Here is a 24,217-nt window from a genome sequence, read left to right as displayed (position 1 = left end):
CGTGACATCTCCAGCAGCTGTCACAGGGCTGCCCTGCACGCAGGCCTACAAATCTGGGTGCCAGATACTCCCCTCTCCCTTCCTCCCAACATCAGGGGCCAGCTAACAGCAAGGACAGTGTAAAAACAGAGCTCTAGGAAACAATTATTTATGCATTTTCAACACTGGACTGTGGTTAATCTGTGCTTCCTTTTCAATGCTGTCAGGTGAAGGAAAGAGCCAGAAAGTATCTTAGAGGTACTGGTATTATCTTTGCCTTTCAGGTTTTTTAAATTAGGTCACTTTACAAAGAAGAGCTCCACTGTTTAACATTTTTTATATGACAATCTCAAAGCAACTGATACTCAATTAATTCACAGCCTTGCTCTGATTTTGGATTTGTTGTTCTCATTTTCACTGTAGACACCAAGGAAGAGAAAAGTTCAATCACTGGCCAAATACCAGGCAATTCAGCAGTAGCAGAACTAAGAACAAGGACTCAACATGCTGAATATACTCTGGCAGCTTCCTCAAGCTGAAACAGCAAAACCTTAGTTGAGGCAAGACACACACTCTGGTGAGGATTTCAGCTGATGTCTGAGGTCTTCTGAGCCGGCACAGGGAGGACTGATTTGCCCCCTTTCACAGGAGGTTTTGCAAACTACATCACAATTTACCTTTGCTGCCCTTGTGTGTGGGAATGTGTAACAGGACTGAAAGGGGCCAGCTGGAAAAGAGACAATTACTACCTTGTTGATACACTGGCTGTTTCTAGCTCTTCAGTAGGTCAGTTAGGCAGCTCATAACATCCTAAAGAATGGCCCTGTGATCTCTGGCCCTAGGAAGTCGAGTTAGGAAGAGGCTTCTAAAAGGACAGAGGAGATATATCTCTTAATATGAGTTTGATAAAACCAAACTGAATTACCACCACCTCTTCTCAAGTGAACGTGTCAATGTGAGGGTTTTCACCGAGGACTCATCAAGGGCAGGAGAGGAAAACACACACTTCAGCAGCTTGAACTCACCTCTTGAGTTTCTCCTGATGTCTAAAAAAGACAGGGGGAGCTTCCCTTTTGCACCCTCTGCTGCATATGAGCTCCAGATGCGTGCATGCTATTTTCAGTCAGAGGATACAGATGTCATTAAATATGCTGGTGATCTGCTCCGGTCTATTGAAATTTTTTTAATCTGAGATCAACACCCAAAAAAAGTATTTGAAGACTCAGCATGAAGAGGAGAAACAACTGCAATGAAAGTTGTAGTTCCCATATTACCAAAACAAGGTGCAGGGCACAGATCATACCCAGTACCATGAGCCCCAAGTCCTGGTAATTGATTCAGGAGACCTTTCAGGACCTCTGGAAAAAGTGAAAAACATTCCAACATGGTGTTTTCTTCTCACATGGTAGTAGGGTTATGAAGTAGCTTTTTATGACCCATTCAGTTTTCCTTTTATATCAGCCTATTTATATACTCCAATTCAGTCACAGATTCCACTGTACTGATCACTACAGTGCTCATTTCCTCATTTTGAACTGCGCATGCATTTCTTTTCTTCTTTTTTGTTCTCTCCTTATCAGATCTGTTAGCCTTGCATTCACCTCCATGCTGTTGCTTGGTCTCTCCTAGGCTTCTTTCCTAGGGGCACTTGTCTCACTGACAACCAAGTAACCAATAAAATAAATGTTTTAAGAAAAGCTTTCCATCTTTTTACATTTTTAAACACATGAAGAACAGATTCAACACAGTATTGAGCAGTGATTCAGCATCACTCAAGTTAAAACATCCTCTGCCACTCTGAACAGGACATGAAAGTAAGACTTAAAACTCACTATCCTTTCTACAGTCCCATTTATTTACTGAGTTGGTGAGTGCCTAAAGGCCACTAATCCTTTTTGCTTACAGCAGGTATTATCAAAGTCACAGACCTGTACATCATTTGAAGACTGAAATCCAATTTAATGTTTTCCCATTTACACTAGACATAAGTTGTGCAGCAAACTTTTTAACAATGCTTCTAAATTCACAACATGCTTAGTCCCAAACTCCTGAAGATAGTATTTTTGCACTTGGGATTGTTAATGTTTGCTAAAACCCAAAACATTCTTCAGCTGACTAAAAGCTTTACATCCTTAGAACGTAAAATCTAAATATAAATGTGGTGGGCGTATGTGGATCTTTTCTCTCTGAGGAGGCTCTGTTACGAATTTCCACTGTTTTACGCCACTACCAAGCCTCTGCTAAGCCATGACACCTGTTCAGAATTTTCAGTTTCTTAACCCCTTATTACACTTCCTACCATCCACAGAAGTAGTGCAGGAAAAGAGTTCCATCGTCCTAGATTTGCTGTATTAATACTCCATGGCTCCTCGGTGTCCTTCAGTATTTTATATTAATACCCACCTTAAGGACAACTAACTAAATGGATGAACTTGCCTCCCTCATAACATATGCCAGTAGATAATCTGGTTATCAAGCAGAACCTGGAGAGAAAACCTAAAAATTCCACAGGAGGAACACCAAAGATAATGCTGTTAATAAATATTGTTACTGATAAGAATAAATGCTTTATATCAAAATGAAACAGCACTACAGCTTTTATGTAACATTACGCTAAATGCATTCTTATCATTCACATCAATAAGGATTCACTGTTCCTAGGTTTGATATATTTAGCAAACATTGGCAGTGCATAATGCCAATGTTTGCTAAATGACCAAAAGTTCTTTTAGCATTGCTATATAGATGCTCTTTTTAACATAGCGTTGCTATATAGATGCTCTATTTTTTCTGCAAAAAATAGACCATGAGGATATCTCCTAAATTAAAAGTCAAAATACCCTGTTGAGACAAAATGCCTCAGTAAGAAAACCTGTTTCAAAAGACTCTTTTTCATTAAAAACCACATATATCACTCAAATTAACCATAATATTATTTTTGACCTGATTTATTCACACAAATCAATCCAAGTTCATTTTAGGCCCAAAATATATATATCATAAAAATACTAGTAAATTTTTCCAGGTACTAGAGAATCTTGTATAAATGAATCTGTTCGAGTGCTTCTCTGTCAACATCCTTTTCCATATACACATCATAGTTCAGCTGCACCTCTTCAACCCATTGACTGATCTGTACATCTGTCTGAAACAAGGAAAGCAGATCCTTAAATCAACACCATGTTAAGAAACAGCAGGAGTTTCAAGGTTAAGGAGTTTCAACATTAAGAAGGCAAGACATAATATGAGAGATTAGTCATTCCAAATTATATGGCAATGATAAATTAATTTCTGGAAAAGGCTTTTTAACTCAAATAGGACATAATAAAGACAACTTTAAAAATTATCTCAGTCAATAGTCTAGATATTTTGTTAACATATTACAACTGCCTTTCTTTATGCATTTGTGTAAGCCTCAAGCATCCTAATTCAAAGGGTGACATTCTGACAGATGTGCTGAGGGAGCAGCTAATAGTATCATGGAAGAATCACAGGTATTTTCTTGTTTTACACACAGGGAGTATTGTATTAAGGCTACAAAGGGCTTCTCAGCTGCTCTGTGACTACAGCCTGCTCCAAGAAAAATTCAAATGACACTACTGCTGGTCATGGGGCTGAGGATCTACTTCACCCATCAGCATACAGGCAACACATGATTCAATTTCTCTAAAACTAAGTACTGTTGTGAGAAAGTCACTTTATACATAACCTTGTCATGTCTGATCAGTGTTTTGTTTCCTAACTAAAGCTAGGCCACATAATTTGACCAGGTATAACACACATGATCTAAGATGACCAATGGCAGCATGGACAGAGGGCAGAGCGTGGCCCAGCACAGAGCATTCAACACCTCTGAAAGAGGCACTGCTGTTATGTTTGCTTCCAACTGCAATTTAAAGCTATGTAACTGATCCAAGATCCCTGATGGTAGTCACTTGGCTAGTTGGGGGACCACATCTCTCACTAATCTGTACTTCCAAAAGCTCATACTGCCATATTAATACACATGTTAATAGAATGATTCATGCAGCCTACTGATAGAGGCTGGGATTTTCCTTTTCACTCGAGGACAATCTAAGTACAGGGAGATGTGCTGGTGGCCAACCTCAAAACAGAATCCTGAGTCTTCCACCTTTTAATCTCTGCACAAAATTACTTATCCTTCCTTACAGCAATACTGGCAAGCAGCTAACTTCAACTACAGAAATGCCACTTTAACAGAAAATAACAAAATGTGTCAGTTGAAATAGGCCGAGGGAACTTACCTGGAGCTTTGAAAGTGATTCCTCAAGACTTGGAACTGTCACTAGTAAGGACCCTCTTTTCCTTACATTACAAGCAATAAATTCCCAAGCTCTGAAACATATTTAAAGGCAGGTGACCACTTTTTTGGGAAAAAAACACACATATTTGATATACAATAAATCTAACACTTGCAGTTTATTGGCCAGAGGTAGTCTATGCTTAAAGACTTGCAATATATGCTTATCAGTCATTATTAATATCTAAGCAAATGTATTTGCAGGAATAAAATCAAGCTTTGGATTAAAAACACAGGGAATACATGGTCTTACAATGTTAGATTTTGTAACTTTATAATTCTCATACATACATGCATATCATTTGGTATTGTCAAGACTTTCACTATGAACAAGGGTTAAACATTTACATTTGGCCCCTTTGGTTTGAAGAAAATCCAGTCCTGAAGTGCAGTCCTTTATTAAGCTTCACAACAAGCTTCTCTTTATATACATACTTCGTGTACAGTCGTGACAAAGTACTTCTCTTAAGACATCAGTAGTCAGAGTAGTTAAATACAGCCTCCAGCATTCCCTTTTTTAATTTTTTTTTTGATTTTGCAAGTAAGATCATTTCTCGCAGCACAGCAATTCAGACTAAAAAGAATTTAATTTCCAGCATTCTTCAAATGTCATTTGTCTTCATACTACTAATGCAACACTAAACCACTATTCCCAAGTTATGACAGAATCAAATGAATTCTCAGTCCTGTGCCTGGAAATATATCTCCTGGCATTTTGAAACACCCACTGTCCTTCACCCATGCACTCTGTGCCTGTCTGGTTGGTATTATCACCTGGTATCCAGGGCAGCAGGGCAAGCCTTAGCTGAAGCTGGTATGGAATGACAGACTTGGCTGGGACCAAGTGGAGACACAGGTACTCCTTTTTTCTGACTGCCCATTCTAAACTCAGGATGATCAAGTTATTTACACTTTAAAGGATGCTGCTAGCTTAGCAAAAGCTCATCTGTGAGTGCCTTGTACCTGAAAGAGAACCTTAGCCACATGTTTGTTTGCTACCACAACGTTACAAATATCTATTAGCAGTATCATTCAGAACCATGCTTTGTAGTCTGTATATATTAAAGCTCTGACATTAGCGAGTCAGTGACTCTTACTTCTGAAGATTAAGCTTTATGCTGATACAGTAATCTCAGGTTCTTTAGCAGCAAGATACTATTTTAACATATCAGTGCAAGGACTCAAGCCAAGGTTTGGGTAAACAAAGCAGCAATGTTCAGTGGGTTTAACAATAAACAACTGCCAGAACACCTTAGCAGTTAAGTATAACAATTAGAAGTAGACAGTATGAAACAATTTCCTTATATAAATTATGTACATGCCTTCAAAAAGCACAACCTTAAGGTTTTCCATTATTCACAAGGTTACACAGGTATTTACAAAGAAATAGGTAACTTGTTTGGACACAGAGCTTACCTGGCCTGTTCCTGTCTGTCAAGAAAATATTCAAAGACATTATTCATTACAACAACATCAGCCTTCTGCAGAAGTGAGGGCTGAGTACAGATGTCTGCATGAACCACCTGAAGGAGAGAAATTTCCCGAGGCATAAATTAAGAGACAAATACAGCCTTTGAGAAGTCATGAAGCCTGTCAGCCTAATACAGCAGCTGCTACCACCCTTTTGAACCAGTCACAAAACCAGGCATTTCACTGGCTTCAAAGTAGATAAAACTAACATATACAACCATAATAACCTTGCAATTTTTTTTTTAAAATCAGATTTAACTCTTCTAATTAAGATGCTCAATCCATTATGCTAAGTAAAATAAAGTACATCTGAATTTTGATTTAGAAGTGTGTGCCATAAAAGAGGAGATGGCTGTTACATTCAACTTCCCTATATTTTATCAGAAATGTCCAGTGATTTCAGGAAAGAAGTTAAGCTAGTTGAAGCTATTTTGAGGATAATAAAAGGCATCTCACAGGGTCAGTGGGTTACTGAAGGATTATAGCTAGAAAAGACATACAGACCCAGATTTGACAGCTGAATTCTCACAATGCATATTGGGACTGGGAATGTTGGAAAGGCAGGATGCTCAGTAGCACTGGAGGATCCTACTAAACAACTGCCTCTCCAGTCAGCACAAGAGGAGCTGTTTTGATTTCATCTACCTTCACCTACCAAAAAGGATATTAGCACATCATGTCATTTTTCAAAACAAGTGAGACAGGAGAATATGGATGCTCATTAACACTCTGATGTGTTTGATTTCCTCTTAAAGACGGAGAAATCTTATCAATCTGACTCAATGATCCATGTGGGTCCTTTTCAACTGAGGATATTCTATTATTATGCATCCCAAATCTGATGAGAAATGCAAACTGCAATATCTTTTGAAGGGCTAAGTAGTAGTCAGCATGGATTCACTAAAGTCCCGCTTAACAAATCTGATTGACTTGTGTGGTGAACCAACTACCTGCATGGACGAGGGGAGATCAGTGGATTTTGTCTATTTTGACTTCAGCAAGGCTCTCAACTCTGTTTCTCACAACATCCTCACAGGCAAACTCAGGGTGTGAGGGCTGGATGAGTGGACAATGAGGACTGAGAATTGACTGAATGGCAGATCCCAGAGGGTCATAAACACTGGCACAGGGTCTAGTTGGAAGCCTGTCACTACTGGTGTCCCCCAAGGCTCAGTACTGGGTCCAATATTGTTTAATTATTCCACACATGACTGGGATGAAGGGGAGATGCCTCCTCTGTAAGTTCACTGATGACACAGAGCTGGGAGGTGTGGCTGATACTATGGAGGGATGGGCAGAGAGGAACCTTCTGAAATTCAGCAAAGGCAAATGCAGGGTCCTACATCTGGGGAAGAATAACCCCATGCACAGGATAGGATACTAATGGCAGTCCTACTATTTTAAACCACAGTTCAGATAGCTGCTTAAACTACTGGAAAACTTTCAACATATGTCGATGTTTCCTTGACCTGAATGATTGACTTAAGACTTGACCTAAAATGACTCTGCATTTACAGAGTAGGTGACCATACTGACCAAAGTGACCTAAGCACCTCATTCTCCCCAAACATATCTTCATTCCTCTTGGGGATTTTGGGACCACATAAGCATGTCTGGCTGCACAATGAGCCAGACCCAGATACTGCTCTAGTCAAAACCCCAATATTGCTGGGTTTGGTTTCAGCTGAACCAGCTCTCTGATCTGCTTGGCTGTGTGCCGGCACAACAGAGGAGGCAGCAACTGATTTTAAAACTGCCCTGTCATCCAGTGGAATACACACCAAGCCTTTCATGACTACGGTCAATTTCTGAATTGAGGTCTCAAGTTTCCTAAGATCTGTTGAACTGTTTACTTTCCTCCCAGTAGCTGAATGTTTCCTCAAATGGCAAAAGATGCTGAGCAACCCTCTATGTACTTTAACAAACCAAGTGTTGACCAAAGAAACACAAGGTTCACTCAGAGATTTAGCCACTAAAGATACCATTTCGCTTTGCTATCCTTTAGGAACATATTCTAATAAAAATTCAGAATATGTTGAAAAAAACAATCTCTATTGAAGAAGAGCCTCTAAAACATTTTTCAAACTTGTGCCATGAATTATGACCAGCATCTGGATTCTCACAATTTTTCAACCTGATATGTACCTCTAGAGAGAATTTGTTTGGGGGTGAAATAAAAATATAAGATTGAAATGTTCAAAGCAGTGTGATAACAGGAGTCACATGACTAAATTAGCATTTAATGAGACTCAAATAGCTAAGTCCTCCGGCACTGCTTTGAAAACCTATTATCTTATCTTTATGCTCCAAAATGAATACTTCAGCAGAATTACAAGGTGTGAAGAAAATACATAAAAGCTTATAATAAAAAATATACAGGGCTGAAAAGCATGCCTATAGATCTCCAGCTCCACTGAATTAACTTGACAGAGCTCCTAACTGTACTTTCAGTTTCATCACAGTAAAGTGTTATGAACATAAAACATACACAAAACCCAAAGGTTATGGATAAACTGTCAGCAACTGTGACTGAATTGAGCAACCCACTGCTACTGCTTACCCTGTGGTAAATATGTCTATTACTTATTTCTAGGTTAAAATTGGGTAACCTTAATACCCAAGAAATCACCATACTCAGCAGTTTGTGTGACTCCATTCAAGAGCACATGCATACAGCACAGGATTAAAGCCAGTATTCTATTCAGCATATACTACTTACCAACTTTTGCTGGTAACAAAATCATGGGTCTGGTCCAGAAAGGAATTTTTTTTTTCTCTTTAAAATATTAGTAGCTATTCCCATAATTAAACTAGGGAAGTGATTCCCATAATGATAGCACTTTCTTTGAAACCCATTTTGCTTGTGGTAGGTACATATACACTGGCATTCTATGAAAGGAAATATGAATAATTCTAAGTCCTTTAGGTCTCCTTAGATGCAAATTTGCAAATCCTACAAACATTTTTCTGCTAACAAAAGTGAATCACAGACATTTACTTTAGTGTTTGTGACAGAAATTCTTTATACACTCAGTTTCACAGAAGTGAGTGGCAATGATGTCATTGATTTCACTGGGAGAATTGGCTAAGATTTATCTGTTTTGTGTGGGCCAACGGTTAAGTCCAGTGAGGAAAAAGGCTAAGTGATTAATATTTTGATAATTTCCCTCTTCCTCTTTACTATAAGGTCTTTATTTCCTAATGCAAAGCCTTTGCTTAGGATCAAAACAAGCTAAGGCAGAAACTTCTCAGAATGCTGATTTAGAAGCCACTCACTTAAACCAGATACCTTGTACACGGTGGTTAAAAATACAAAAACTAAAACATATATTTGGTTACCTTTATTCTGTCAATGAACTCGTACTTTGTAATCATAATTTCTTGCAACTGGCAAAAGTCTGCATTCATTTCTACTCCATACAGCTGGGAAGCTGAGCTATAAAGATAACCCTACATTAGGAAAAGGAAATTTAGTAACTGTGATGCCTTTAAAACAAGTTCAAATATTTCATTTAAAAAGAAGAGAATTAAACACAAGTTAAGATTAGAGAAACATTTTAAAATAGTGTGTTGAGAAATGTCTTTCAGTGGATGTGAAATATTTTTCAAAGCTAAGCTCCTGATTTGGCAATTCCTACTTAAGCCTCACAAATGTTAGTAAGAGATCCAAAATGACACATCAAAAAAACAAGAAAAGGAAAGCTCCAAGTTCACTTGAACTGCAAAACAGATGGAAAATAGTCTAAGAAAGAAAAAAGGTATACAAAACAAATTATGAAAATACTGTGAAGGGAAAAGATTCCACATGTCATTTTTGTTTCTTGGGAGAATTGAAGAAGAAAATATCAAGAGAAAAGAACAAAAACATGAGACGTAACAGAGTCAAAATGAGTGAAAATGGAGGACAACATACCAATAATATAGTGGGATATTTTGATACCAAGTCTTTGTCAGCTTCTCTAAGTTACTGTATTACTGACATTTTCAGATGCTTCATACAGGTATATATGCAAAAAAAAAAAAAAAAGCTAAATTATGACTTAATATTAAGCCCAAAAAATAGTTCAGTTTTGGGCTAAGATTTGGGGAAGCCAATTGGAAATGTTAGAGAAAAAAAGTACAAAGACTTGAGCGTACAGTGCCCTAACAAAGATACTGCTTTTAGTGCCACTGTCTCCATTGAGCAGAATAATTACACTTTGCCAACACTGGCAAAGACAAACAATGTGAAGATACAGAATATCTGAGATCCACATGTATTACAACTTCATTATTAAGGTTTTCTGAAACCATTCTACTCAGAGAGTAGGAAAGCAACCTGTGAAGTCACCCCTCCTCCAAGGCAAGACCATATTACAAAGCAGAACTCTTTTTGTGAAAGAGTGCTTTGAAAGTATCTTCTACTATAATAATACAAGCATTTGAATACTTCAAAATAAAAATCAGCCTAGCCAAAGTGTTACCATTTAAGGACCCAATGCTGCAAATATTTACAAATGGGAGTAACTTTCCTCATTTGAGTGATCCCAAAATTAGACTATTCAAACGAGTAAAATCACATGCTCAAGTGTTTGCAAGATTGAGCCCTAAACACACATTGACTTTTTTAAGAAAGTAGTAATGTGTGTTTTGCATTGCTGTTGGCCATATGTTGTACCAGCCATGCCAAAAGCAATCAAAATTGCACTCAAGGTTCTTGATGAAGTATTTTATGTGCATTTTAAAATGCAGAGCAGGACAATATGTTTTTGGAGACAAATTCATATCAAAGTCTTCCTTTGTATATTTTAACAGTTTATCAGCTTCATAAAGGAATTTAACATAACTAATCTATATATAGGCATGGTCAAGACATAAGAGGACAAACTCACTTATGAAAGAGACAGCAGGAATGAGCAAAAGAGCAGCATGTGTGACAGCAATATGCTACTCTGTTGGACAACAGACTTTTCCTCTCCATAAGCAGGATCATTTCTATTCCCTCTTGTGAGGAACACAGGAAGAACCGAAATTGCTAGTAAACAACACCTTACACTATTCAGAGAGTCAGATCAGAGGTGCCTCTCAGAATGACCCATCCAATATTGAGTAATGAGAGTAGGCAGTCAGAAAAGAGGGAAAATGTTTGTCACAGTAACAAAATATGAATTCCTGTGCTGGAAGTTACCGCAAATAGCACTGCACCAAGCCTGGAGCCAACGTCAACCACTACCTTTCCTGTCAGGTCAGGCAGTACATGGTGATAAAGAAACTTCAGTTCCATGAGGGAAAAGGAATGCGAAATAAACTCTGGGAAATAAGAACAGAACAAAGGTGTTGGGTGGGCAGTACTAACTACTGTGTAATTAACCATTGAAATAGTAACCTGAAGTATTATCTTCACTGAAAACTTGTGTGGTTTCTTGCCTGCACTAGTGCACTAGGGCAGGGTTTGCAGATCAGAGGTAATCAGCCAAGAAGCCTGTCCCAAGTCTGAGGATTCCTTGCCTTACATGGAGAATTTTGAAATCCTTCATGAAACTGAATTACCTTTTTCTGAACAGTATGTTAAAGAATACAAAATGAAGTATCTTGGAACTGTTTAACTGAAAAAGGAAACGTAGTAAACACAATTTGTGCAAAACTTTTTGTGGGCAGACATATTAATAGCTTTAATTTCAACTCCAAAGTTTTAATGAATGGAATGTTCTCCATATAAACCATTCCTTCAATGGCTGTGCTCTACTGGCAACAGCACCGATCCGTACCACACACAAGCTTTAAGACAGATGGTGCTTTCCACTGTTCTTCAGCATGTGAGAGGAGACCCAGGCTACTGAATGGACTCTACAGTATTGTCTTCCTCTTGCATCTTCCTCTCCAGTGGTACATAGCCTGCTTCTAACCTGCCCAGTTTTTGTGGGCAACAATTGTCACTCATACACTGCAAATTAATTCAACTTACATGTGTAGGAGGCTCCTTCCACTGGTTATGGGAAATAATTCTGGCCTGTATATTGCAGCAGTCTGGACAAAGTCTCCCATCAGCTGGATGTTGTCATGTCCAGCTGAGTCACTGCACAAACCAGTTTAGTTAAACTCAATTTGTTTCTCATGCTCCCGAAAGAACACTTACCTAAAGATGCAGTTTTGTATGAGCCACACTCTGTGCAGTAGCTCCTACTCATTTTCCCCTCCTCACACAATGAATCAACAACATCATCATCATAAAGGAATGCATCAACATGAATCATGGGCAGTGGATGCTGGTGTATCTGAGAAGAGGAACAAAACCTTAGAAAGGAATAACCAAGTCTCTTAACTTCAGTTACACTGTCACATGTTAACTGTCCCACCATCCTACCTTTCCCAAAATCCCTGAGATCCATGCTTTTCCCTATGCAACAATTACAAAAAAAAAAAAAAAAAAAAATTAGCTACAGAAATCCTGCATGTAAACTGGGTTATCAAATTCCACTGAGATAACCATTAAGTGGTGGTCCACAAACAAAAGCAAGCTGGTTTTGATATCTGAGTAGGGAGAACTATGTGAATTTTGCCTCTTTAGTGCTTGCTTGGCTAGAGAACATACAGGGTAAAAGAAGCTTTTCCGCCTCTTTTAATGAGGAGAATGTAACTTAAATTTAGCAGAAAGGTCAATTCTGCTTCTCAGCCTCAACTGACTGTTTTCATCATTGTGCCTTATGCCTCTATCTAGAAGCACCCTAATTAACATGGGTGTCACTTTCAATCAAAAGTATACCAGTTGGGATGCTTGCCCTCTCATCATTTCAAGGGGCATAATCTTCATCCTCCTACTCATCTTTCCTTCCTTTTCCAGGCTTGCTGCATGTGGCCAATCCACTTCTCCCACTGAAGAGCCACACATCACTTTTCTGGGAAATGCATTAACTTTCCTTGCATACTGACAGGTCAAGTAGGAAAGGTGCACTCTCCTCCCACAGGACTCACAGCCCACCTGTTTCTGAGCCATGAGAATCTGAAAAGAGCTGGATATCATCTCTGGGCTGCCCACATTATGGTAACAGCAAAACATTGGCCCTGTGTTCCTGCTGTCTTTAAGGGGGCTGTTAAGAGTCTATTATGGAGCTAGCATTGAAGAATCACTGTGATAGGTGCCATATCACACAGAATGAAAGCTATCCCAAATAACATATGATCAAAGCATTAAAAACTATGAAGCAACTTTCTTGGAGTCATGCAAACACAGAGCAACAGACCTGAGAACCAAACTGAGATTTCCTATACTTCAATCCATGTTCATTTTCTATTATAAACTACTGCTAAAATGCTATCAGAATAAATGATGTGGTTCAGTAAAATCAGACCATAACAATTAGCTTACTTTCTGAACAGCTTGATGTTCTGAAGTGAACATTGCCTCAATGGGTAAACGATTCCGCAAATCTTCAGCGATATTTCTGAGCACAACATCATTGTTACTCACCACAAGCTCATCAAAGTCATCTATAAATCAAGACAAACAAAAACCCCTGAACAATCATATGCAGATCATGTGGACTAAGTGATGACCAGTACAATACAGTTGCAAGACATAAACAATACCAGATGGATAAGGTTTTTTATTCACATGCATTTTTGTTAGCTTTTCCAGCCAATGACTGATTTAGATTGTAATAACTTTGCCACGTAAAATAAATGCACTGCTTTTCTGAGATCTCAAATTATTTTCATATTTATAAATTTATAACTCACATATGATGGTCTGGGCTGCCACCGAAGTGATATTGTTTCAGTTTAAGATATAAAAAGCATCAAAGATGTTTTTGAACTATTGGAGAAATTACAAAACTCAATAGTTGCCTGAATGCAGGCTTTTTTTTAAATACAAGTTTCTTTTTATATGTATGATCTTTCTAGTAAACGTACAAAAAAATTGGGGATAATGCACAGTTCACCAGTTCAACTCACAATACATTTTACATCACCTAAACTATCAAAATATTTCAAATGAGAATGAAAATAGGAATAAATGTAAACCAATACATTTTTGCAAAGCCGCAGAGTAAATTTTTGCTATTTTTCCCGGACATTTCTGCATTACTTTCGCTCATTTTTTTTAAAGATATCTAGAAAAAAGATTCAGAAGGAAACCATGTGAAGACACTAATCCTTTTTTCTTCGAAGGCTCAGTCAATAGTAAGTATCATTACTTCTTCAAACTGCTCTTTTAAAAATGACTGTTAATGCTGGGGACTCTACAACCACCCTTAGCCATCTATTCCAGTGCTTGACTACCCTCAATATTAGAAAGCAAAACCCCTCTTAACTACTGATTTTGATGTCCTCTGCCACTACTTAGTATTTTCTGCCCCACTCACAATGGAAATAGCAAACTTTGTTCCTTTCTATTATACAGTAAGTATTTACTTCCCTGAAGACTCATCACGTGTCACATCAGTCTCCTTTCCAAGAAAAACCAAGATTTGCCTACTCAGACCGTTCCTGGTTTTTTTTTTCTTTCCAAGTGTGTGAGGATTCTCAACACTTCCCTTTGGATCTCCTGGACTCCCATCCTTTCTGACCTGCAGTATTGAGAACTCCAGCTAAAGGTTTACTTGCTCTTACCAGAGTTTTCACATCTTGCAGCCAACATCCTGCTTATATCCCCCAATTTCATGTTAAGAGTATGATGTTCCTAACTGGCATTAGCACAAGATCTGCTTTATGCCTGTACTCTGCTCTTTTCTTGTTATGTTTTCCTCAAAAGAAGGATTAGATGAAATTCCTTTTTGTCTGGATATCTTACTGCTTGAAGGATGTTGAACTGGTTCTAAACAAAGGCACATCTCAGCTCAAAGCTACAAACCTGTAAAAGACAACCACCACCACTAAAAAGCAACCACTAATCTAATCCTGAAAAAATGTACCAAACCCATCCATTGAGTCTTGTCTAAAAGTGAGACGAGTATGTATGTCCCCACTTCTCCACCCCTTCTGGCTTGCTTCTTGTTTTATTTAGACTGCCAACATGTTGGGCAGTGACTGTGCTCTTTTACATGTACATGCATCACTCACAAAAAGAAAATCTTGACAGCTTTTACAGGTGTTTTTAAAAAAGGCAATGTTTGCTAGCATTGCTGTTCCAGGTGGGAACATTAGTACAGAAAAGCTTGATGGAAAACAGGTTCAAAATAAATCTACAGAACACACTACAAGTTTCTCTATGGTAATATATTTAATCTTTCCTGTGGATCACAGGAAATGCTAGAAAGACTGAGAAATTTTAAGGCTAGTATAGAAATCAGAAATCTGCAAACCTTTAAACTATGAAATGCTTCTGAAATGGTTTTTGCTTAAGCACTGTAGTGAGAACAATATGATTAAAGAAAGCATCATTCACTGGTGCAAAAGGCTCTCTTCTTTAGACTGCAAATGTAAATGGTTCTTTCAACACATCCAAAAATGGACCCAAACAGACAATCCTGAATCCCCTGTAGTAAGCAGCAGAAAGCTTAAATTATTTGTACTTCCCTAAGATATATTTGGTTTATAATTTATTAAACATACAGTAGTAATGCTCCAAAGCCTTGATGGGCCATTACCATTAGTAGTTGTTATACTTCAGGAAGGCAATTTACTGCACCAAAGTGCTCACAGTTAGGTTCTCCAGAACTTCAGCTCCTAAAGAGATGCACACTTTGCAGCAAGGAACACAGACAGAGGCAGCAGCTGCAACAGCAGCAACATCAACACAACAGGTGCAATGCAGCAGCTCCAGCTTGTCAGCATTTTAATTTGAAACTTCTAATGAGCACCCATCCTGTTAAACTCACAGCCCATCCAACAATTTGCAGATTTGTTATAAACATCCCAGAAGCACAGTGATGTTTCCAACCAGCTCAGGGAAGATTTCTATGGATGTGACACAGCACAGAAGCAAACCTAGATATTATGGGAAGGGAAGGTGGACAAATCTAACTGTAGCTTAACTGAGACCATCAGCACCCCAACATGCCCTCAGAGTGCCAAGGCACCGGTTCGCTGAGGTGGTTAACATCTGAAGGAGCAAGGGGAAAAGTCATGCTACAGACAGAACAAGAGAGTAGAAAGCTGATATTAGCAGCTGAACAGATCAGTGCCTGTGGGCAATAAGCCTCTACATCTGGCACTTGCTTTAAAACAATACTATTACTATGCAAGAGAGCTCATCCAGCTGTTATAGTGCCTGTTAAGAGTATCAAATTCAAATATAGCATTTAATGAAATGCAGGAAGTGTTCCTAGACCACCAGGCCAGCCACATCACACTGCAAATACAGAACTTCAGCTCTCTTCCTCCCAGATCTAGTGTGTCAATAGGATCTGCTCCCTCATGCCCTGGGTGACCTTTCCTGGCCAACATTAGTGATGGAGAGCGTTCCAGCTCCACAGAAGAGAAACACACACCTTCAGTGGGACACAGGCAGCACATCCATCTTCCTCTAACCCAGAATATCCCTTCCCTGCCCTGAGTTCAATCTGTGCAGTGCCTGGCACAACGCTGGCCACCTTGCAGAGGGCCCTCTGATCTCTCCTTGCAACGCAAAGTATGACACACGTGAGTTCTTGTATGCTCTGTACAAAACAAGTCCTAAGGACAACACATATGCAGCTCAAAGCAAAAACTGTTGAAACACTGACCCTGAAAAATAAATGACAAATGTGCTCCTTTCTAACTAGCAGTTAATACTCTAAAGTACAATAAGCAGGAACAAAAAAGGAGAAGAAGGTCTGAACAGACTTCATTCGAGATGACAAAATGGCAGCTGGAGCAGAAGCTGCGTGTGCAACACTCCACACCTGTGTGTATAGTCTGTGACTGAACTCTGACACAGAGAGTCAGGACTCCTTCCTGTCAAAGCAAGAAACAGCAACAGCTACCACAATAACCCATTTGCTTTTGCAGTATGTAAATATTTGTAGATTGCCATCAAGTAGGAAACGCCAGTGCCAAATATGAAAATATGCATCTCTGCTGGTACAGTTTTATCAACTCCACCCTCGTGTTTAACAAATTGTTCACTCTTGAGAATCTCAGTATTGCCTTAAAAGGAATCTTCAAAGAAGAAACAAAAATAGAAAACTATTTTATATATCATTTTAGTACCTGTTACATACATGAAATGTATACAACATGAAATGGAGAGTGTGCAAGCCAACCTGTGTTCATTGCACAGACAACTAACCAGGAAAGAAACGTACAGTTCATGAAACACTGCAAGATGAATCACAATCATTTGTTTATGGAGGAAGTCTGAGTGTGTAGTGTTTGTATTTTACTTCAAAAACCGGTTCCACTGGATTTACTCAACATGCATTTATAAAATTTAATTAACACGTTGCAAAAAGCCTCATTATCACCCTGGTGCTAGTCAGCCTTTCTACAGAAGCTAAGAAAACATCACAAAGCCTCACACCAGATAGAGAGCACCGCTACACCAACATCTGAACACCCTGGCACTGCAAAATACAGGATTGAAGACAAGCAATGTGTGATTTCCAAATGACAACAGAAGATTACATGTCACTGAAAGAGAGGAAAGAAGAGAATTTAGCAAAGGCAACCATAGCAGCAAGCACCTTATGGTCTTCTAGATATAGACTCTGACTCACAGAAGAGAAAAGCAAATATTAACAGCTGTGTTACTGAAAACAAGGTTGATTTAGTAATTCAGCATTTTTAAATAATACTGGAGAACCAAGTCAAGGAAGAAGCACCACATCCCTAAAACTTTAGTATTGCCCTTTTTGGCTAAATAATTTGAGAAGCAATATGTGACCTCAGTATACCGAGTACCTCGGTAACTCTAAATGTTATTTCTGTCCCAAAGCATACATAGTTATTGGTAGAAAGTAATTGGCTTTTTCCAACAGAAATATAACCAGAGTTCATTTTATAAGTTTAAGTCTTTTACACTGGTTAACTGAAAGAAGCTTCAAAGTTCAATTTTAAACAAGGTAAGTCTCATACTGTTTCACAATCCCTAGTTTCCCCCACCATTATTACATTTCAATGACTAACAATTTAGAAGTACTTGGTATTCTTCTTGAGACCTGTCTCACACCAGTATCACTTGTCACAAAAAGGACTTGTCACTTGTCACAAAAAAGGAAATTAATGCTAATTCCCACAGTTGATGATTCATCCAAGTATAGGTAACATCCCATTTTAGTTTTTCACACAGAAGAGTGGAAAAGATTTTTGGTATGGTATCATTTCAACAAATAAATGCTAATGTGAAAATGCAATGCTATTTTTATCTCTTCTGAAAGATATTTCAGTTGAATAAATCACTTCTACAAATTTGGATATGAAGCCTTATACTAAATTACTTTTTCACACAAACACAAAACCACATACTATACTTGTCACATTGCAGAAACCCACATTTTCATCCTTTTTAAAGATACTCGTTCCACTTTAGTTTCATCTGCAGACTGAAAGGAAACATTTAAAGAATCAAGTTTTTTCTAATCCTGTTTCCTCTTCTTGTCTTGTGAAAATTATCATCTGATAACTTTACCTAGCATGTCAGAGAACATGCTAATTCCTAGATAATAAAGTACAAGAAAATGCTGGACACACTTGGTCTGCTCCTAAGAGTATGATGAGAAGTTTCTTCTCTGTACTCAGAACACTGTACTAAAGCAGCACATCCTCTGTTATCAGTTAGGTTGACTTTGTCAGATACTCTTCCCTCACTCCCTGTTAAAAGCCTGAATTTACAGCACTGACTGCCCTCAACTTTCAAGTTACAAGACTAAATTGTACTCCAACCTCTTAAAAAGCTGGTTTGTTCCCAGTAGAAGTGAATCCATCAAAAAAAAATTGTACTTAATTATATGTTGTTTATCCTTAAATTAGAAGATTTGCAATGATTATTATTCAATTACTATTTTGAGTGATACTCTTGATATTGAATATTTTGAGTACTGCAGGAACAATCAACAATTCATACCAGTATATCACTTTGAAATCTTAGCTTCATATTTTCTCAGGAAATGCATAGATTGGAAATGGTTTGTAGAGTGTTTTATTACACTGTTGCATGAACTGAAAAAAATTTAGAAGTTTAGAAAAAAATTTTAGAACTGAAAAAAATTTAGAAGTTAGTATCACAACAGTAATATTTACCCATGATGGAAAAATATTTCAATCTTAGACCCCATGATAGAACACAAGAAGCATAAAGGGTCTTATCACCTTACCTGTGCTTCACTGACACTGACTGAGACACAGGCTTTGTAATCTACATTTAAGCGCTAAGTACAGCAAAAGCATTCAGTAGTTGCCAGTAGGTAGAGTGGTTTAGTGACTTCAATCTCAAACTCAAGATTCAGATTCCTGTATTTACTTCCCCTGATTCCTGTGGTGCTGCTCATGTACACAGATAGCTTGGTCAATTCACTGGTTATCTCCTCCAGCATTCATTCTTACCAAATGCAACCTTTTCTGCTACTGAAAATTTTAGAAATCTGGGCAGTGGAGGCTCACGTGGGAATTTGCCCCAGCTCTACATCAAATGCTGGGACCCAGCTGAGGGGGATTATCAGGGGGGTTTCCCAAGTGGTTTGAATTAGCTCTTGGGCTTCACCCAGGTTTTCTTAGCCGGAACTTCTGGAACATGGTTATTGCAAAAGGATATTAAAGCATTAATCATGCTATTATAAAAAAGTTAAGACACGAAAGGTTCCTGTTCTTTTTTCCAGCTCTTATTATTTAATTTTCTTTAAGATCTAAGACAAACTCAAAAGAAAAGCTGGAATGCAAGTCACCGTGAAATGACGTAGATCTCACTGCAGTGTGTGGGAAGAGCTGGCTGATTGTGAAACAGCCAAGCAGTGTTGCTAAGCAGCTGCTTTAAAACACTAACGTCTTCTTCCATCACACATAAAGATTTGGAATTTCTAAAATTTTCAATACAAAAAACCCCACATTCATAAGAAAAGGAAAAAAAAACTAATAGAATCTTTCATTCACTTACATTCCCGTAATTACCAAGTAAGGTTAGTCAAAAATCATTGGAGTGAGAATTATGTTCAATGTTCTTTCAGTTCAAAATATGTAAGGCTTTACGTTAGGTCAGATAACTCGCTTTACTATAAACCAATTCGAGTCTTCCATGGAAGTTTGTCAGTAACATTTCATGCCTTCAGTGCCTGAGTCAGAAAACACCAACTAAGTTACAGTAATAAATAAGGCTGTCTTTGCAACAACACTAATCTTAAAGGTCATCACCTTATGCAGGACTTTACTCTAAGGATGCATGTACACTTTAATTCAGAGAGAGGTGTCAAGAAGGAAAAAGCCTGACTCCAGCTAACACTGGAATCATGCCCAGTTCTCCTCAGCTGGAGGTAAAACTCAACATCTTGGCAGAAACAGGAATGGGATACAGGAGGAAAAGGCAGGGAACTGACACCCCACAGAAAAACAGTTTGTCTGTGGAAATACCATTTTTATTTCCATTTATCCTATCCTAGTTTTCATTCACAATATTATCTCCCCATCCCTACCACTTTTGTTTTTTTTTTTTCTTTTGTTCATCAGAGGTTTGTTTCCTTCCCTACATCTGTATCACCAAAGACTAGGCTTTTATTTCTGTGTGGCACAGAGATCTGGTAACTTTTTATGTCTCCGATAAAACAGTCTTCTTTATGCACAGAGAGAACACCACATTCCCTAGCTGTATTCAGGGTACAGCAACAGAGACCTCTACCAGCTCCTCACTATCCTCAGTCCAAGCACTATTAATTATCACAGGACTAGCTAGGTATTAAAATGGGCAGTATAATTATTCAAATGTAACAATTCTGAGAGGAAAAAAAAAAGCCACACTAAAAGTTACTGCCAGTATGCAGCCACAGAAGCAGCTCAGAGAAACAATACTAAGAGAAGCATCATCAAGAGTGCTATGCTGGGGACATCACAGGAAATATTTGCATCTCTGAGGAAAATGCAAAAAAGCTAAAGGAATGTGACCTGCAGGACAAATGCCTCTGCTCACTTACTGTCCAATGCTGCAAGAAAATAAAACCAGTAAGGTACAGATACTGATCTTGTACTCTAGTCCTGTCATCAGGGTGAAAACTAGAAATAAAGCAGGACATAGCCATCCAGACAAAAGAAATCAGAAAAACAGGAACAGGTTAATGACCCAAAGAGGCAGTGAAACATATATTGATTGTTTAACAATGAAAAGCTTTTACACATAGGCATAAAGCTTTCTAATTTCCACTCTTTTATCATAAATCTACATGCAAACATATATGTATGTTAGAGAGGGAGACTGCAGCACCTTGAGAGAGCACAAGAACTGGGTAAACATTGATATTTTTCCACTGGCAACTTCTACAAGCATTAGCATGAGGCCACATTCTACAGGCGCTAAATGTCTCCACAAATGTGGCAATCAGGGAAATATGATTAGTCTAAGTCACACATTCTAAATTACACACCTTGGAACAAATGTGGTTGCCTACAGTTCTATACTGCATCAGCAATTCACAAAATACAATCACAACATGTAAGCAAATGCTGAGGATGCAGATGACTAAAGTACAACTTGATTTCTCACAATATTAATTAATAGCATCCAGCCAGGATATTAACAATGAGCATTTTTTAAAGAGAAAATTAGCATAAAATATTATCAGAGCACAAGCCTGTAAGCAAAGAATCCTAAACCAAAGAAGATTCTGAAGATGGCCTGACAAGGAGACTACAGAACTGAAATTATATTCATTACTTCACCTGCTTGATCCTGATTGCCCTGTCCACTCTGTTCCCTGATCTGCAGCATATGAGCTGAAAAGCCATTGAATGGCAACTGTAAAGCTAATTATGTTTAAAGATGATGCACATAGTGAAGCAGCAGCCATCACTATTGATGCGAACAGTATAAAAATAGAAGGACACAGATTGCTCAGATATACCACACACACAAAGTAGTTCAAGATTTGGAACCTAATCTACTCTTTAGGTTGCATCTTAATTATGAAGAGCAAATATGAGGCAAGAATATATGAATCCTTTCACTGAAAGACCTAGGCAAAAAGCTAGATCATTAAAATTCAGAAAAAATATTTTAGAGATCATAATAAAGGTTAGTGACCATACCATATCATCTTTCACAGAAACCATCTATAGTAAGTTTTGGAAGCTGTAACATAAAAAAAATATTTAAATGTATTCACTGACAAAGGATTTTGAAGTCTACATAAACTATGCTCAAAACATTGGCTAAAAATTCCATGGCAGAAGTAAAACATGATCATAGAATTGAAACAGAGAAAATAGTAAGCATTAGTTTCCTAACTGAAACAGTTCAGCATTTTCAAGTTTCACTAGTAAGCTCCCACGTGCCTTGCTGTATCTGTAAAGTGGTCAGGAAGCTGAGAAAGCTCTATATGCACACCACACAAACTAATAGTGTGTAGGAGCTGCAATGATTTATGTTAAGTGAATAATCAATATGAATGATTGCATGAGAAACTGAATGAGATTTTTATATATTAGAGCATATGGGATAGAAGAAAACCGCTTCTAACAAGATTATTTACAGTAACCCAAGCACTGGATACTGGAAGTGTCCAGACAAGACCTCAAAACTGGAAGGATGCAGTACTGCTTACAGCAGATTGCTCTAGCATTATGTCTACACACACACACAGACATATGCATGTGTAGATAGATACATACACGTAAGTATGTGAACATACACACACAGAAAATAAGAATGTTTAATTGCAAGTAACACTAACTACTTCCATCAAAACTCAGCCTTCACGTTCTAGGGAGGCCCATGTCTGCTCTAGCCGTGAAGGCTGACTCCCAGATGCTCTGGAACATTCGGCGATGTCTCTCCTAGGAAAGAGCCCGTGTGGGTGGGAGGGCCGCATGCCTGTCACAGGCAGCAAACGCCGCTCCCAGCTGCTTCTCTTCCCACAAATCCAGCAGAGGGCCTGCTCCCCCTGAGAAGGCTCTGTCCTGCCTCTCCATCTGAGTGACTGCGGGAGCTACAAACCACAGAGCAGCACGGAGTGAGCTCGCAGCTCCTAGACAGCTTGTCCTTGGACACAGCCTAGACACAAGTCCTTGGTGTCAGAGCTGCCCTTTGTGCCACGGTCCCTGTGTGTTGGTGCTGGCTCAGGAAGTTGTTTGCACCCTAAAGTGGACGTGCTGGAGCAAAGACCCAAACAAGAAGCATCATCTGAGCAAAGCAGGGGAAGTACTGTATTATATGATGAATTTCTGCTAACACACGATCATCAGGGTAGGTTTACCACCCCAGGAGACAATAAACAGGACACACACACATACTGGATCTTGAGACTGGGCCACAATATTGGAGGGGTCTTCCAGATTCCTATAATCTGCACATGGAAAAATGCACATACCCCTGAGACTAAGCAGGGTTTAGACTTTATTCAGCACAGCACTGTGTGACTATAGCTTTAACGCACTGCCTATGATGAGGTTTCCCGTGTCATCTTTTGGGTTCAGTTGCAAATTTACAGCTTCTGCACTGACCCATATTTCCTTTCTTCATCTGCCACAGAATGCTTGACTGCAGCACGCTGATGAAATTACATCCAGGCATAAACAAGGGAGTAAACAGAAAGCTATGTTCACTTAAGGTGACATCAAGTGCGGAAAGCAGCGTTTGTAAATGAGCTCAAACCGCTATTTCCAAACTCCTGAAAGACTGCCGTGTACACGTGTGAAGCTGCACAAGACAAGCCTAAGACCTAAAGGCGTCTCGGCGCCGCAGGAGCAGGAGCAGGCTGGCTCCGCACGCCCGGTGCGCCGCGGGCTTTGAGGGGCAGCCGTGCTGCTCCGCTGCCGGCCGCGCCCGCGCCGCCACACCCCCGCCCCTGCCACGGCACCGTGGAACGGCACGGCACGGCACCCGTGGCGTGGCATAGCAAGGCACGGCACCCCGGACGGGCGAGCGCGACTGCCCCCGATGGGAGCTGAGCAGGGCGGGCGGCACCGGCCGCGCTCTGCTCCAGCCGAGCCGTCGGGCCGCTACCCGCCGGTACCCGGACAGCCACGTGCCCCCGGAAGGGGGCGGTACCCCGGTCCGGGCACGCTGCCCCTCGCCCAGGGTCCGCTCCCCCCTCCCCCGGCCCTGGCTGCCGCACGGCGCCCCGGGCCCGACCGGCCGGCGGGGCCGAGCCAGGCCCGCTGTGCGGTGAGGTCGCGGCCCCGCTGTGCGGCGCTTACGGGTGTTGCGCATCCAGTGCAGCAGGCGCGGCAGGTCGGCGGCGCGCGTGCCCCGCACGGCCGCCAGCACCGCGCGCCGCGCCGCCGCCAGCTCCATCGCGCGCCGCCGCGGGGGGGCGCCACGCGCGCCGAACCACGCACGTGCGCGCCGCGGGACGAACCGCGCCCTCCGCGCGCCCGCCCACCCGCACGCACGCACGCACGCACGCACGCGAG

The 24,217-nt window shown here is 39.8% G+C and overlaps 1 protein-coding gene across 3 annotated transcripts; it reads right to left on the bottom strand.

Annotated features, from left to right (window-relative positions):
• Positions 1 to 2,911: 2,911 nt before the first annotated feature.
• On the bottom strand, positions 2,912 to 24,189 carry LOC139589966 (uncharacterized). Of its 3 annotated transcripts, none has more exons than XM_071426901.1 (8): positions 24,002 to 24,189; positions 13,116 to 13,237; positions 11,886 to 12,024; positions 10,938 to 11,059; positions 9,110 to 9,220; positions 5,717 to 5,823; positions 4,245 to 4,335; positions 2,912 to 3,124 (listed from the first exon to the last, which is right to left on the bottom strand). In XM_071426901.1, exons 1-8 carry the CDS (start codon positions 24,096 to 24,098, stop codon positions 3,008 to 3,010), a joined length of 906 nt encoding a protein of 301 aa, XP_071283002.1. In that variant the 5' UTR covers positions 24,099 to 24,189; the 3' UTR covers positions 2,912 to 3,007. The 3 variants fall into 3 exon arrangements, with proteins under 3 accessions (XP_071283002.1, XP_071283003.1, XP_071283004.1); XM_071426902.1 differs by having other exon boundaries at positions 10,983 to 11,059; XM_071426903.1 differs by lacking the exon at positions 24,002 to 24,189 and adding an exon at positions 21,527 to 23,895.
• Positions 24,190 to 24,217: the final 28 nt, after the last annotated feature.

This window comes from Agelaius tricolor, unplaced genomic scaffold, assembly GCF_023055355.1.
Source record: "Agelaius tricolor isolate 1412-34295 unplaced genomic scaffold, bAgeTri1.0.p SCAF_5, whole genome shotgun sequence".
NCBI classification, from domain to species: Eukaryota; Metazoa; Chordata; class Aves; order Passeriformes; family Icteridae; genus Agelaius; species Agelaius tricolor.
This window is presented reverse-complemented; position numbering and strand designations above follow the sequence as displayed.